The sequence below is a fragment of the Phocoena sinus genome, chromosome 19 (assembly GCF_008692025.1).
Source record: "Phocoena sinus isolate mPhoSin1 chromosome 19, mPhoSin1.pri, whole genome shotgun sequence".
In the NCBI taxonomy this organism is placed as follows: Eukaryota; Metazoa; Chordata; class Mammalia; order Artiodactyla; family Phocoenidae; genus Phocoena; species Phocoena sinus.
Window position 1 is genome coordinate 54,991,955 of NC_045781.1, and position 13,438 is coordinate 55,005,392.

The 13,438-nt window shown below is 50.3% G+C and overlaps 1 protein-coding gene across 4 annotated transcripts in view; it reads left to right on the forward strand.

Annotated features, from left to right (window-relative positions):
* Positions 1-13,438, forward strand: part of ATP2C2 (ATPase secretory pathway Ca2+ transporting 2) — a 77,432-nt gene that overhangs the window by 47,592 nt on the left and 16,402 nt on the right. For all 4 annotated transcript variants that reach the window (XM_032612270.1, XM_032612273.1, XM_032612272.1 and 1 more), the window contains exons 8-11: positions 2,632-2,781; positions 2,868-2,936; positions 3,268-3,343; positions 7,437-7,503. In XM_032612270.1, the coding sequence (XP_032468161.1) occupies positions 2,632-2,781; positions 2,868-2,936; positions 3,268-3,343; positions 7,437-7,503 (362 nt within the window). The remainder of the gene's footprint in view (positions 1-2,631; positions 2,782-2,867; positions 2,937-3,267; positions 3,344-7,436; positions 7,504-13,438) is intronic.

Sequence of the window (13,438 nt, forward strand, 5' to 3'; positions counted from 1 at the left end):
GAAACTGGGCGAGCAGGTTATATTCTAATTGGTCTTTCTTTAACCAGCAAAAACCCGTGGTCAAAATGAGTTCTGCTTATGTGGTTCTCTGTATGTTTGGAGGGGTTAGGGTTGGAACTAGAAGAGACTTGGCGACCTTCCAGCCCAGTGTCTCCCAAAACTTACCCCACTAGATGATCCACATACTACCTCCCCCACTTGGAGAGTCTCAGCACCTATTTGCATAGTAAAGGCCCTGAAAAGTCCTGCACTAAGGAGAACCAGTTCACTGGCTTTAACTCCATGTTTCCCAAAATGTTTTTCACCATGGAACCATTTCTCCATAGCGCACCAATTAACTCCCTGTGAAAGAGGGTTCCCCAAGACACAAGTGGGAAAATGATGTTCTAACTCCTGACGCATCCATTTTATAAATGGAAAAACTAAAGCTTCCCAAATCACAGATATGCAAATATGATTTTTTAAAAAAAAAAGAACTTTAAGAAGTCTCTAGCCCTCGTGGGTCCACTGGGAAACCAGCATGGAGGTACAGGGGGGCTCTTGGGCATGCAGTTAGCATTCACATAGTCTTGTACAAGTGTAAACACTGGAATGAAAAACAGAACAAATAAACCTGTCTCCTTAGTTCCACTTGCTGCCAGTCGTCTCCTTGTTCTTTCTGTCCGGCTCTTCTGTCCGTGCCCACTTCCGCCCCCTCGTTGAGAGCCCTACTGTACTTCACTTGGCCTTTATTCCTTGGGCTGTATGCTTCCCCTCCCAACGCAACTGGCCTACCTCTTCCAACGTCTAACATGGTTTCTTTGTATCTCCCCCATGTCCATCCTTCTCTGCTCAAGACTTTTCATGGCTCCTCATTGCTTACAAGGTAATATCCAAATTTCTTAACCAATGCCAAACACAACTGGGTTCCAACCACACCTTCCATACCTCCTTGCCCCAGTCATGCTGGTCCCCACACGGGTCCCCAGGTGGACAAAACCTCCTGTCTCTTTGCCTGTGCCCTCTTGCGTTGATGGGGTTAAGTCCCCTCTTCCAATCAGTGCCCCTTGAGAGCAGGGCCAGCTCTCCTTCCCACTGTGGCTTCCGCACCTGGGCCAGTGCCCACCTCTGTCCACTCCCTGTCTACTCGCAAGAACCTGTCCCCAGAGAGGGTGAATTGGTGCCGGTGCTCAGCGTGCTGGGCTTCTGTCCTTTTAGTGCTGGTGGGTTGCTGGGAAACGAGCGGTCCTTTCTGTACCTCCCCCCATCTCTCCATTGCTCTGATGGAGCTTGTTATTACTAAGCTCACCCACCAGCAGTTCTCCAAATTGCCCTTTTTTTTTTTTTTTTTTTTTTTTTTTTTGCTGTACGCAGGCCTCTCACTGTTGTGGCCTCTCCCGTTGCGGAGCACAGGCTCTGGACTCAACTACTGCACCACCAGGGAAGCCCTCTTTTTTGCTTAAATGAGAAGGTCCTTAGGGGCAGAGCCCACCCTGATGCCTTGCGTGTCCTCGATGGTACCTGGCACAGTTCTGGCCACAGGAGACTCCCCTCTGGCATGATACCTACTGGGCCTGTGGTCAGTTTTGCAAGGTGGTTAAGAGTGCAGTTTCTGGAGCCATCGCCTTGGTTCAGACCTCTGCTCTGCCACTAACTAGCTGTGTAAACTTGAGCATATTTCTTTATCAGTCCATGCCTCAGTTACCCCAAATGTAGAGAGGAGAAAATAATAGCATCTTTCATGGAGTCTGTGAGGATTGAGAGATAAGCCTTGTGTGGGACCTCCCCTGGTGGCACAGTGATTAAGAATCCACCTGCCAATGCAGGGGACACGGGTTTGAGCCCTGGTCCGGGAAGATCCCACATGCTGTGGAGTGGCTGGGCCCGTGAGCCACAACTACTGAGCCTGTGAGCCACAACGACTGAGCCCACGTGCCGCAACTACTGAAGCCCGCGCGCCTAGAGCCCATGCTCCACAACAAGAGAAGCCACCGCAATGAGAAGCCCGCGCACTGCAACGAAGAGTAGCCCCCGCTCGCTGCAACTAGAGAAAGCCTGCGCGCAGCAACAAAGACCCAATGCAGCCAAAAATAAATAAATAAATTTTAAAAAAAAGAAATAAGCCTTGTGAAGTGTTCCGCGCCTGGCCTGGCTCATGGTGGGTGTTCTGGAAGTGTCACCCTGGAAACGTCTGGGTGTGTGTGCGTATCTGTGCCCAAGTATGTGTTTTGGGTGTTGACGTGACCTTAGGCTGTCACTGCATAACACGGCTCAGTGCTACTCAGACTACACAGATTGTACGGGACCTTCCAAGGCGGGTGGGATGTGGAGTGTTAGGGGAAAGACAGGATGCTCTGAGAGGGATGTTCTAATTTAACCATTGCCTAAGTTTTTAAAAATATTAAAATTTAAAATAATGTTAAAATAGGATATGAGACCTTTATGCTTTCTGAAAGGGGCCGTACATTCAAAGCTTTTCTGTTTCCTGGAGGCATCTGAGGCTGCGTTCTGATACTCGCTTCCTGCTTTCAGCACGTTCCTGTTTGCTGTCTGCTGGCAATGACACTAAGGTGCTAGACACTGTTCTGGGCTTTGAAAACCAGCTCACAGATGGGAGGGTGGGTGCCACGCCTTCTCGCTTTGCTCCCCCAGGTCACAGACCTCCTGGTGGACGAGTCCAGTTTCACGGGAGAAGCCGAGCCGAGCAGTAAGACGGACACCCCGCTGACGGGCGGGGGCGACCTCACCACCCTGAGCAACATTGCCTTCATGGGGACCCTGGTGCAGTATGGGAAGGGACAGGTAAGCCCCGGGTGCCTGGGGACCCCGGTCTCCGTCATCTGCAGGCTTTCAGCCTCAGAACTCAAGCTCCTCTCTCCTAAACACAGGGCGTCGTGATCGGAACAGGAGAAAGATCCCAGTTCGGAGAAGTGTTTAAGATGATGCAGGCTGAAGAGGTGAGGGCAGTGGGGCTTTGGGTTTTTGGAAGCTGGGGTTTGAGATGATTCTCAGCTGGTGACAGCAGCCCTGCCTGCTCCTTAGGAATAAGGATGATATGATTAACGTGAGTACCCTTTTTCAAATTTTTTCTTTTAAAACATTTATTCGGATTTTTGTCAAGATAACTTACGGTGACGTGTGCAGATCTGAAACGTAGCAGTCAGTGCATTTTTATATATGTGTCCTTGTGTAATCGTCACTCAGCTTAAGACATTAAAAAATCCAGGCAGAAACTGGGGGACGCTGCTGGGATCTCATCTAACAAACCCATTGTTCTCATCCTTTCAGACGCCTAAAACTCCTCTACAAAAAAGCATGGACAAACTGGGGAAGCAATTGACACTTTTCTCATTCGGCATAATTGGTGGGTGAAGCAATTTCTGCACGGGGTCCCAGAGGGGATGGGGTGTGTGGAGGGAGCCGTCCTGAGCACCCACAGCTGTTTCTCAAATACCCTGCTACTCACCTGGGTGAGAATTGGGGTTTGGGATCAGAGGTTCTTGGACAGTAACAAGAGGTTTCTCTATCAGAACAAGCTAATGGCTGTAACAAGCAGCCCCCACATTTTAATGGCCTAACATGGTCTAAAATCTGTTTCTTGCCCACACCACAGTCCATGGGCATGTTCCTGGTGAAACGGCTTTCCTGGATAGCTCACCTCCAAACACTGACTCGGGATCCCAGGCCCCTACCGTATTGTTGCTCTGCCTTCCTGCAGGTCCTGGGAGGTGGGCCATAATTCTATGTAGCCAGCAGGTAGGGAAAGAGAGAATATGGAGGCTTGTGGGGGGAAATTTTTAAGGCAGGGACCAGGAAGTGATGTCATCAATTTTGTCTATTCTCGATTGGCTGGAATGAAGTCACATGGCCTACCTAACTGCAGAGGAGACTGGGAAATGTAGTCTGGTGGTGCACCCAGCCATGTTTCTATGCTACTAAGCAGGTTGTGCCTGGGCTTGTGCGTCCTGGCCTTTGGCAACACACCAAACAGCATCCACAGACGCTGCAGAGCTAAATTCAGGTCTTACTCCTGAAGATCCCCATGGGGCTGCCCTGGTCCCTTCACCTGCTCCTTCCTGCTGTCTCCAGCTCTGGTTTTGAGTCTGTGTCCTTCGTTCCCAGCTTTCAGGATCAACCAGTGCCTGGGCCACTGTAGATTCTCAATAAATGTTGGTTGAACGAACGAGTGAATAAAGGAACAAACCAACCAACCACTGCTTATAGCATTAGCAGTGATGGGAGGAAGTACTAGAGAATCTGGCTAAACTGCAGGGCCGATAAAGTTCTTGGGAGAAACATCTGTCCCTCCTAGCAGCAGTTTTGTTGTGCTTCTGGGCATCTAGATGCATTCATTCATTTAGTGAGTATCTTATGACATGCTAGACCCTATGATAGGTTCTGGAGCCACCAGGATGAGTCAGACACAGCTTGTGCCCTTTGAAGGACCCCAGGGAAATAGGAGAGAGACACCTGAACAAATATGAAATGTATAGGCAGCAGTTAATTTTGCATGGGAGAGTTGGGAAGACTCCCAGGAGGAGGTGACATTAAGTTGGGTCTTGCAGGATGGGTAGGAGTTTGCCAAGTGAAAAAAAAAAAAAAAAAAAGAAGAGATTGGGAATTCCAGACAGAGGAAAGGGTAGATTCAAAGGCATGGGGGGTATTTCCCACTCTTTCACAACTTATAAGAGGTGGTAAATTTAGCAAAGTGTTAAGAGGATATGGCCTGAAGTCAAAGCTCTCAATTCTGTCATGCTGGGGACAGACCTGCCCACCCTTTCCTCCCTGGCCACCCCATCCCAACCTTCTAGTATCCAGTCTCCTTTCCAAATGTCAACTTTGGATTTAGTGCTCAGACTTTGCTCAGTCAGTAGTTTTACTGTTTTCATGTAGCTCTATGTCCTCTTCCCTCGTCTCCACCCTATATTGTCCTGGAGCAGTTACGGAAAATGGGTTTCATCTTAACCTGCCAAGTCTGATCACAGCTAAGGGGGCTGTGTGCTTGTGAGAGGATTTGGAGTCCATGCTCAGGCTAGGTGGCAGAGAACTGTGATGGATTAGTGATGTCTGTCATGGACGCAGGAGGGGAAAGTGGCTCTGCATCGCCGTTCACCTGCCATCCTCGGGGTTACATTGATCAGGCTTTTGGGCTAGAATGGATGCCCACGCGGCCCCAGCTGGCCAGAGGACCCTTTTACACTCTGGAGCAGGGGATGGAAACTATGACTCCCAGGCCAAATCAGGTTTGCCACCTGTTTTTGTGTGGCTCACAAGCCAAGAATTTTTTTTACGTTTTTAAATGACTGAAAAAAATAGAAGAAGAATATGTTATGACATTAAAGTTATATGAAATTCAAATTTCAGTGTTCACACATCTGTTTTATGGGCACACGGCCACACCCATTCACGTATTGTCTATAGCTGCTTGCACACTGCAACGGCCAGGCTGAGTTGTAACAGACCATATGGCCCATAGAGCCGATGCTGTTTACTATCTGATGTGTTATATGAAAACCTTTCCACCACCTGCTCTAGACATTGGGGTTGCCAGAAGGAGACTGGGCCGTAATAATGGCCCCAAGAGCAAATACCAAGTAGATGTGCTTCAAGGCACATTGTCAAATAGATGCTCTTAGCAGGCCTTTCCACAAGATGAAATTTGTTTAAAAAAAAAATCCAAGTCAGAGGTCCTGCACGGTCATTGCCTCGTATAAGCCATTATTCCTCAAGTTAAATTAGGAAGTAAATTAGCATGTCCGTGGCCAGGCCCGTGATACCATTCAGACGTGTTTTCTTTTTAATAAATATTTGAAGAATTGCTCTGGCAGAGTGGGAATTTTGAACCCTCAGAGGGTCCAAGGAGGAGATTCTGGGGAAGAGCGAGCTCTAGCGGAAAGCGGTGTTTGCCACTTTCCACGGTATCAATAGTCACAGCCGCCCATTTCAAGGTACCAGTGCAAAGTTACTGAACGTGGATTTGGGAAGAAATGAGCACAGTCAGCTCTTGTGAGCCCCCGGTGAACAAGCTCAGCCTCCACCTGCAGGGAGGCCCCCAGGGTAGGGGCGGGTCCTGGTAGGTGCGACCCTGCCCCTATTTTTAATAGGGTTCCCTCCCACCCAGTCTTTTGCATCTGGGTTCATTTGGATTGCAGCTAAGATTTTATATGACTACTGAAGACTGTTGCTAATCATAGTATGAAAATAGGGACTTCCCTGCTGGTGCAGCGGTTAAGAATCCGCCTGCCAATGCAGGGGCCACGGGTTGAAGCCCTGGTCCGTGAAGATCCCACGTGCCGCGGAGCAGCTAAGCTTGTGCGCCACAACTACTGAGCCTGCGCTCTAGAGCCCGTGAGCCACAACTACTGAAGCATGCGCGCCTTGAGCCCGTGTTCCGCAACAAGAGAAGCCACCGCGATGAAAGCCACCGCACCGCAATGAAGACCCAACGCAGCCAAAAATAAATTAATTAGAAAGATACATAGTATGAAAATAGCCCCTAATAAATCAGATCTTCTGAACCCCTACTCCCAACACACATGCACACCGCTACTACCCAGCAGGAAGCTTGCGCTGGCTCCCCTTTCCCTGCAAAACAAAGCTGGTGCTTTTCAGCAAGTCTCCCAGGACGTGTCAACAGGCGACTCCTCTCACCTCACACATTTTTCCCTTCACCTCTCCGGTAACCGTGGCCCCAGCAGTTCACGACTGGGTGCTCCTGTGGGCCAGGAGCCGTGCTAAGCACTCCAGGTGCATTGTCACATCTTACATCCTGAAACAAGTCCTTGAGGAAGACACGGTCATTGTCCCCACTTTGCAGGTGAGGAAACAGGCCACGCCTGGCGGCCCCTGAACTTCTCCCCATTGTCAGAACGTCTCAGCACTTGCACGGGTCCCAGCGTGACTCATGCCACTCCTGTACCTGGAGGGTCCGTCTCTGACTGACTGTGTGTCCCACACATAGCACAGTGCCTGGCGTTTAGGAAGCGTTGGGTCAACGACTGACGGAGAGAAATGGAGAAAGGAATGCATTTAATCATGAACACGCAGGATAAAGTCAGTCAAGAGACAGCGGCCAATCTGTGCGTCCCGGGAGCACAGCAGACACCTTGGGGCAAGTCCTGGGGGCGTGCAGCCCATGGGAACTTGTGGAATACAGAAATGTTGACAACAGCCCCAGATAAACTGGTTGGCTGTTTCTTTCTTTTACCTGAGCTGGCTTGATCCTCTCCTGAAGAAGTAAAACCATCCTCTTTCTCGTAGTCAGGGGAGTTGCTTTCTTAAAAGGGGAGAGGTGGCACGTGTTTGAGGTTATTCATAATAGTCCTGTGTATTACTGGAAACTCTTTAAGGAAATGAGTTTGGAATGCCTTCGTCCTTTGGAGGACATAGTTGTGCGTGTGTGTGTGTACGTGTGTGTGTGTGTACATACATACGTGTATGTTTTTATCTCCTCCCAGGCCTGATCATGTTCACGGGCTGGCTGCAAGGGAAGCATCTCCTCAGCATGTTCACCATCGGGGTCAGGTAAGGGTGCTGGGCCATCCCCCCTCGCCTGTGCACAAGGGAAGGTGGGGAGATTGGGGGGCAGGAATGGCGTGGAGAAGATGCAGCCCTTCCCCCTAAGCCACAGTCTCCCCGTAGCACACTGTCTGGCAGGTGGGTGCCCAGCGAATGTCTGCAAAAGGAAGGAAAGCTGATGACTCGGAGTCCCTGTCACTGTCCCTCTGGCCCGTGGGTTTGGGTCTTCCTGGCTGAGCGCGGACTCCAGAGCCAGCCAACCCACATTTAGATTCTGCCTTTGCCACTTGCTAGCCATGTGACCCCAGCCCAGCGTCTTCATTTACTGGTCCTTCTTTTCCTCCTCTGTAAATGGGTGTGATGTCAGCCCTCCGAGAGGCGCGGTGAGGATGCCCCGGGTGCCCTGCGCAGGCGCCTGCAGCCACACGGAACGCGCAGTGGGTGCGTGTTCTCGTTACGCATTTGGAACTCGGCCCTTGATTTATGGAGGCAGCTGCGGGAGAGGACAGAGACCGTGTAGCCGAGGCCACACGGCTGACTGCAGGGCTGGGGATCGGGGCCCTGACTTTAAGCCCAGGGAACCTGCCCTTCCCCGACCTGGTGGTGCTCATAAGTGACTGCCCCACCCTGGGTCCCAGTGGAGAAGCAGAGGCAGACAGGAGAAGGCAGGCTCTGTGCAGGGGCGTGAAGTTGCCACAGCTTTTCCACGGCTGCTCGGGGACACGGGGTGCTGGGGATTGTCCTTAATGGGGCATGTCCCAGCGGAAGGGCAGCCGGTAATCCAGGACGTGGAGGACCCACGTCAGGCCCCTCATGGTTTCCTCAGGGTGACGCCCCCTTGTGTTGTTGTCTGTAAGATGGTCAGGTGTTAACGTGGAAGATTAATGTCGGTGAGCGAAAATACGTACTTAGTATCTCAAACCCACAATGTAAACAAACTTCGGTGCCCGTCAAGTAGTGAACAGAGAAACAGTATACAGTGGAATACTCTTCAGCCACGAGAAGGAGGGAAGCCAGTGGGGGAAGGGTAAGCTGGCAGGAAGTGAGAGAGAGGCATGGACATATATACACCACCAAATGTAAAATAGCTAGCTAGTGGGAAACAGGTGCATAGCACAGGGAGATCAGCTCGGTGCTCTGTGACCACCTAGAGGGGTGGGATGGGGGGGTGGGAGGGAGACGCAAGAGGGAGGGGATATGGGGATACATGTATACGTATAGCTGATTGACTGTCATACAGCAGAAGCTAACACACCATTGTAAAGCAATTATACTCCAGTAAAGATGTTAAAAAAAAAGAGTGAAGCACTGACACGTGCTACGGTGTGGATGCCGTAGAAACATGAGGCTAAGAGAAGGAAACCAGACAGAAGTGGCCACATACCATGTGGCTTTGTTTCTATGAAATGCCCCAAATAGGCAAATCCATACAGACGGAACGTAGATTAGTGGCTGCCAGGGACTGGGGTCGGGGAACGAGGAGGGACCCCAACAGTTATGGGGTTTCTTCTGGGGGTGATGAAAAGGCTCCAAAAGTGATTGTAGGGATAGTTATACAACTCTGAATATAAAACCACTGAATTATATACTTTAAAAGGGCGAATCTCATGGTACGTGCATTACATCTCAATAAAGAAAACATAAAGCAGGTAATTAGGAAAGCTATTAATACAAGGATCCTTGGAACCTTTCTAATTTATATATAAAAAGTAAACTGTTTGCAAACAGCCACGTCGTAACTGTCATTACAGTAAATTACATTGACGCGCCTCACAGTGGCTCGGGGCATCCCAGTGTAGGACGGAGGCTGTGGGGAGCTGCTTCCCACAGGGCCGGCCAGTGTGGGCCAGAGAACCTTGCTTTAGGGGGTTGAGTGTACACGTCTCTGGTACAGAGTCAAGTCTGTCTGTGTAAAAATGAGTGGACGCCATTACCTGGCAATTAGCAATAGAAGAAATTCAAATGCAGGTCTTGTAAAATTCCAAATGCCTCCCTTTTTAAAATTGAAGTATAGTTGATTTACAGTGTTGTGTTAATTTCTGCTGTACAGCAAAGTGATTCAGTTGTACATATATATATACATTCTTTCAAATGCCTCATTTTTTAATCACACGGCCCTGTGTGCATTGAGAGGCAGGCCAGCAAAATCCACCTGCGGGCGGGTGTGTATCCTATCATTCAGTGACTATTTTGTGACTGAATGGAAACTGGAAAAGCCTGTGTCTGGTTTTAGAAGCTTTGCCATTCCTTAACAAACAAAATCTCATTAATGCCAACTCCTGGGGACATGAAAAAGAGAAAGGAAAAGTTGGTTTAAAGAATATTATGCAGTTAGAATATTATGTGACAAAAACCATAAAAGAGAAATACAGATGGCAAACATTTGGAAAACGCCATCTCAGACTAATTCTGAGTATAAAACGAAAAGATACCCTAACAGCAATTGTCTTTAGGTTTTCACTTTAAACAAGCTATAAATAAATGGATGGATACCAGGGCTTGGGTCTTCCCCCCAAACTCTTTGGAACCATGAAAATCAGACCATTGTGCTGTACAGATGTTCCTGCTGGATTTCAGGCCTTTTCCCTGAAATACACCCGGATCATCATCGTCACATTTGGGTGGTGGCCACAGCAGACGGCTTGCAGAGCTCTAGACACAGAGCCCAACGCGTTCTTTTGAGTGGACGAGGTCACGATCTCAAGTCGAGCGGGGGTTTCCTGACTTTATATCCTGAGCTACGTGCCGTGAATGGTATAAAGGAAAATAGGACCCAGAGCTTTCGATGGTGTTTATCCTTCCATGTCAGTGTTGGAGTGTTGACCGGCTAGGTGAGGCGGTTCTAGAATCTTCGAGAAAGTGAAGGGGGCGCAGCCAGGGTTTGCTGATGCCGAGTGGAGGAGGGGGAAGGACTCGGGAGGAGCAGGTGACGTCGCTCATCGAGGCACAGCTCCGAGAGGCAGGCCGGTCTCCGTTTCACAGATGGAGAAGCTGAGGGTTAGGCCGACACATCTGCCTGTAGTTACAGGATCAGGGAGTGGAGGAGACAGACTGCAGACCCCACGATTCTGATCCAAAGCCGGGGTCCGGCTCAGTGCCCCTGGCCACCTCCCGGGCAGGGCGGGGACTCTCCCTCCCCTCCCTGGCCATGGCACTTGGTTTGCTTATTTGCCCCACACGTTTCTTGAGCACCTGTTTACTATGTACTTGCATCGTCCACTGCTGATGGAGCCGGACCACGGAGTCTGCAGGCTGGTGGGGAAAGTAAACGTGAACAATTTAAGTGAATGTTAGCAAAATAATCACAACTTGTGATCAAAGCTACAAAGGAAACGATGGTTGAGAGATTAAAAGGGAGGCGGGAAGGGATGTGGCCGGAAAAGGGGGCCGGGAGAGGTTTCTCTGAGGAGTTGAAGCTGGAGAGATGCTGCTAAGGGTGGGCGGGGCGTTCAGGCAGGGGATTGGCAGGGGCAAAGGCGCGGAGGCGGAGTGAGCCTAGCGCATCTGTGGAAGCAGCGGGGAGGCTGTGGTCAGGCTGGGTGATAAGACCAGACGGTAGGGTAGATGACGGGGCTGATCACGCGGAAACTCATGGGCCCCTTTTTCTCTGAATTCTAATCACATCCTCAGAACCCTTCTCAACACGCGGTGCCAGGCCATCTCTACTATTCTTTTGGAGCAGAGAGATGAAAAGTGTTGGCCATTCTTGGAATGGTGATGGGAGGTGTGAACCCTGGCTTGCTCTGAGGAGGGAGGGGGGAAGAGGGAACAGGGCAGCGGGCAGCTGGCTGCGCTGTGGACGGTGGAGTTTGAGGTGAGGGCAGGGCCTCCCGCAAGAGGAGGACGCCGTAGAGCAGGGGGTCTTGGACTTGACCGTAACTAACCTCATCATACAGGGGTCCCTGGGAGAGCTTGTCCCACACAGATTGCCGGGGCTCTGACTCAGTGGGTCTGGGGGGAGGGCCCGAGATTCTGCATTCCTAACACGGTCCCCAGGGATGGTGATGCCGGTTCAGGAAGCAGCACTCTGAGCAGTGAGGCCATGGCTACAGTTACCCTCGTCGGGGCTCCAGCAAGAGGTGGCACTAGGGAAGAAGGTGGAGCCCCAAAAAGAAGGCTCAGGTGACTGGGTCTTCAGAGGTAGGGGGTGGTGGCAGAGGGTGGAGCCTCAGCCACGAGGGGCTCCCAGAAAAAGCAGAGCTCTCAGAGGCCATGATGCATGAGAACCTCCCCCAAATAAGGATGCATTCCATCCCATCTTGTAAACCACAGAAAGTTCCATGAGGCAAAAAGACTGTTAACTATTTCCAGGTCAGTAAGAGAAAAGGCTCCTATGTCCACCGCATCCCTACTTCCCCAAGGTCATTTCTGATTTCTTGTCTAACAGCCCCTTTCATCTCTCTCATCCCACTCGGTCCATGGGAAACTTGCAATTGAAAGAAAACTGACCGTGGTCATTTCACTTGTGACTTTGAAAGGATGAGGTTCTTCAGTTTTTAGCAGAAGAAAATCACTCAAAACCTCTCAGTCATAAGGTAGAAATGGCAGGATAGCTGGTGAGGAAGAGATTCTCCAAAATAAATAGCGTGAGAATCATTCTTTTAAAAGCTTTATCCTACTTCCCTCTGCCTTGAGCGACATTCAGGATGACCCAAGGGCTACTTGCTTTTCCTGGTCTATTCATCTTTATTAGTTTGCCAATTAATTTTTTATTATTATGAGAACATCCAGGCACACACAGTGCCCTTCTCATGCCATGTAGGAGGAAAGTGACTTTGAGAACCCTTTGCAAATGTTTGCTTAGCTGGCCTTGTGAGAACCCTTTGCAAATGTTTGCTTAGCTGGCCATGTCAGCCTGTGCCATAAAACCAAGGAAACCTTCTTGCCGTCACCGTAGAAACCGGGCACAGTCCCTTGACCAAATTCCGTCACCTTGGTTTATATAACTTACCCCTGCGTGCTCCATGGTCTCCAGGTGAAAGGCCGCCATTCATATACCGTATTTCTTTGATTCTAAGACACATTCTTTTTCACCTTCTACCTTCTCTGAAGTCAGACTGCTTCTCACAAGTGAGGTGATGAGAAAGCATCCCGGCACCGTTAATGGGCAGTGTGTTTTTAGAGGTGCGCAGGAGAATGGTGCCCTTCCCAATCAGCAGCGCCTTAGATCTGATGAAATACGGTAGCCATGCGTGGCTTCGGTTGAACGGTCATCCTCGCGGCGGCGGCAGCGGCGGCGGCGGCGGGGCTTTCTGATTATTAACCAACCTATGTAGAGCGATCACTACGTGCTAGGCCAGGGTGGGTCCAGGCTCTTGCACTTGCCATGTGTTCACTCATTCCTGCGTGTTCACTCAGCAAATGTTTACTGACTGCCTGCGGGACTGTGCTCTGCAAAGGGTGAACCGCGCCGGGGCTTGGCGTGGTGGTGCTCACCCCACACCTCTGCAGTCTGCCCCGCACTCTCCAGCCTCCCCCATCGGCCTGAGGTCACTGGCAAGACACAAACCCTGCCCACAGGAAGGGGATCCTGTGCTCAGTCCCAATGCAGATTCCCAAGGGAGAAGCTCATTGGGTCAGCTGGAGTCACATGTTCTCCTCTAACCCAATCAACCTTGGCTGTGGGAGGGCGGGGCCACGTGGTACAGAAAGAGTTGGGGGGGGGGGGCGTCCTAAGCAGACAGCACAACGACCCGCTTAGGCAAACGCCTCGCCGTGCCACTTCACCTCCCCCAACTTTCATTTCCTTGTCTGGTTTTCTCACAGCAAGTGTCTAAACCATTAGACCAATTTAGAGTAAAATTTAAGGGACCCAGGGAGGACCCTCTGAACCTAATAATTCCGCTTCCCACTTAGTGCCTGATTCCGGAAATTGCTTTCGTAGGGCCCAAGCCTTTTGTCTCTAATAGATGACAACAGTTTAAACGCAAAAGCACTTAAA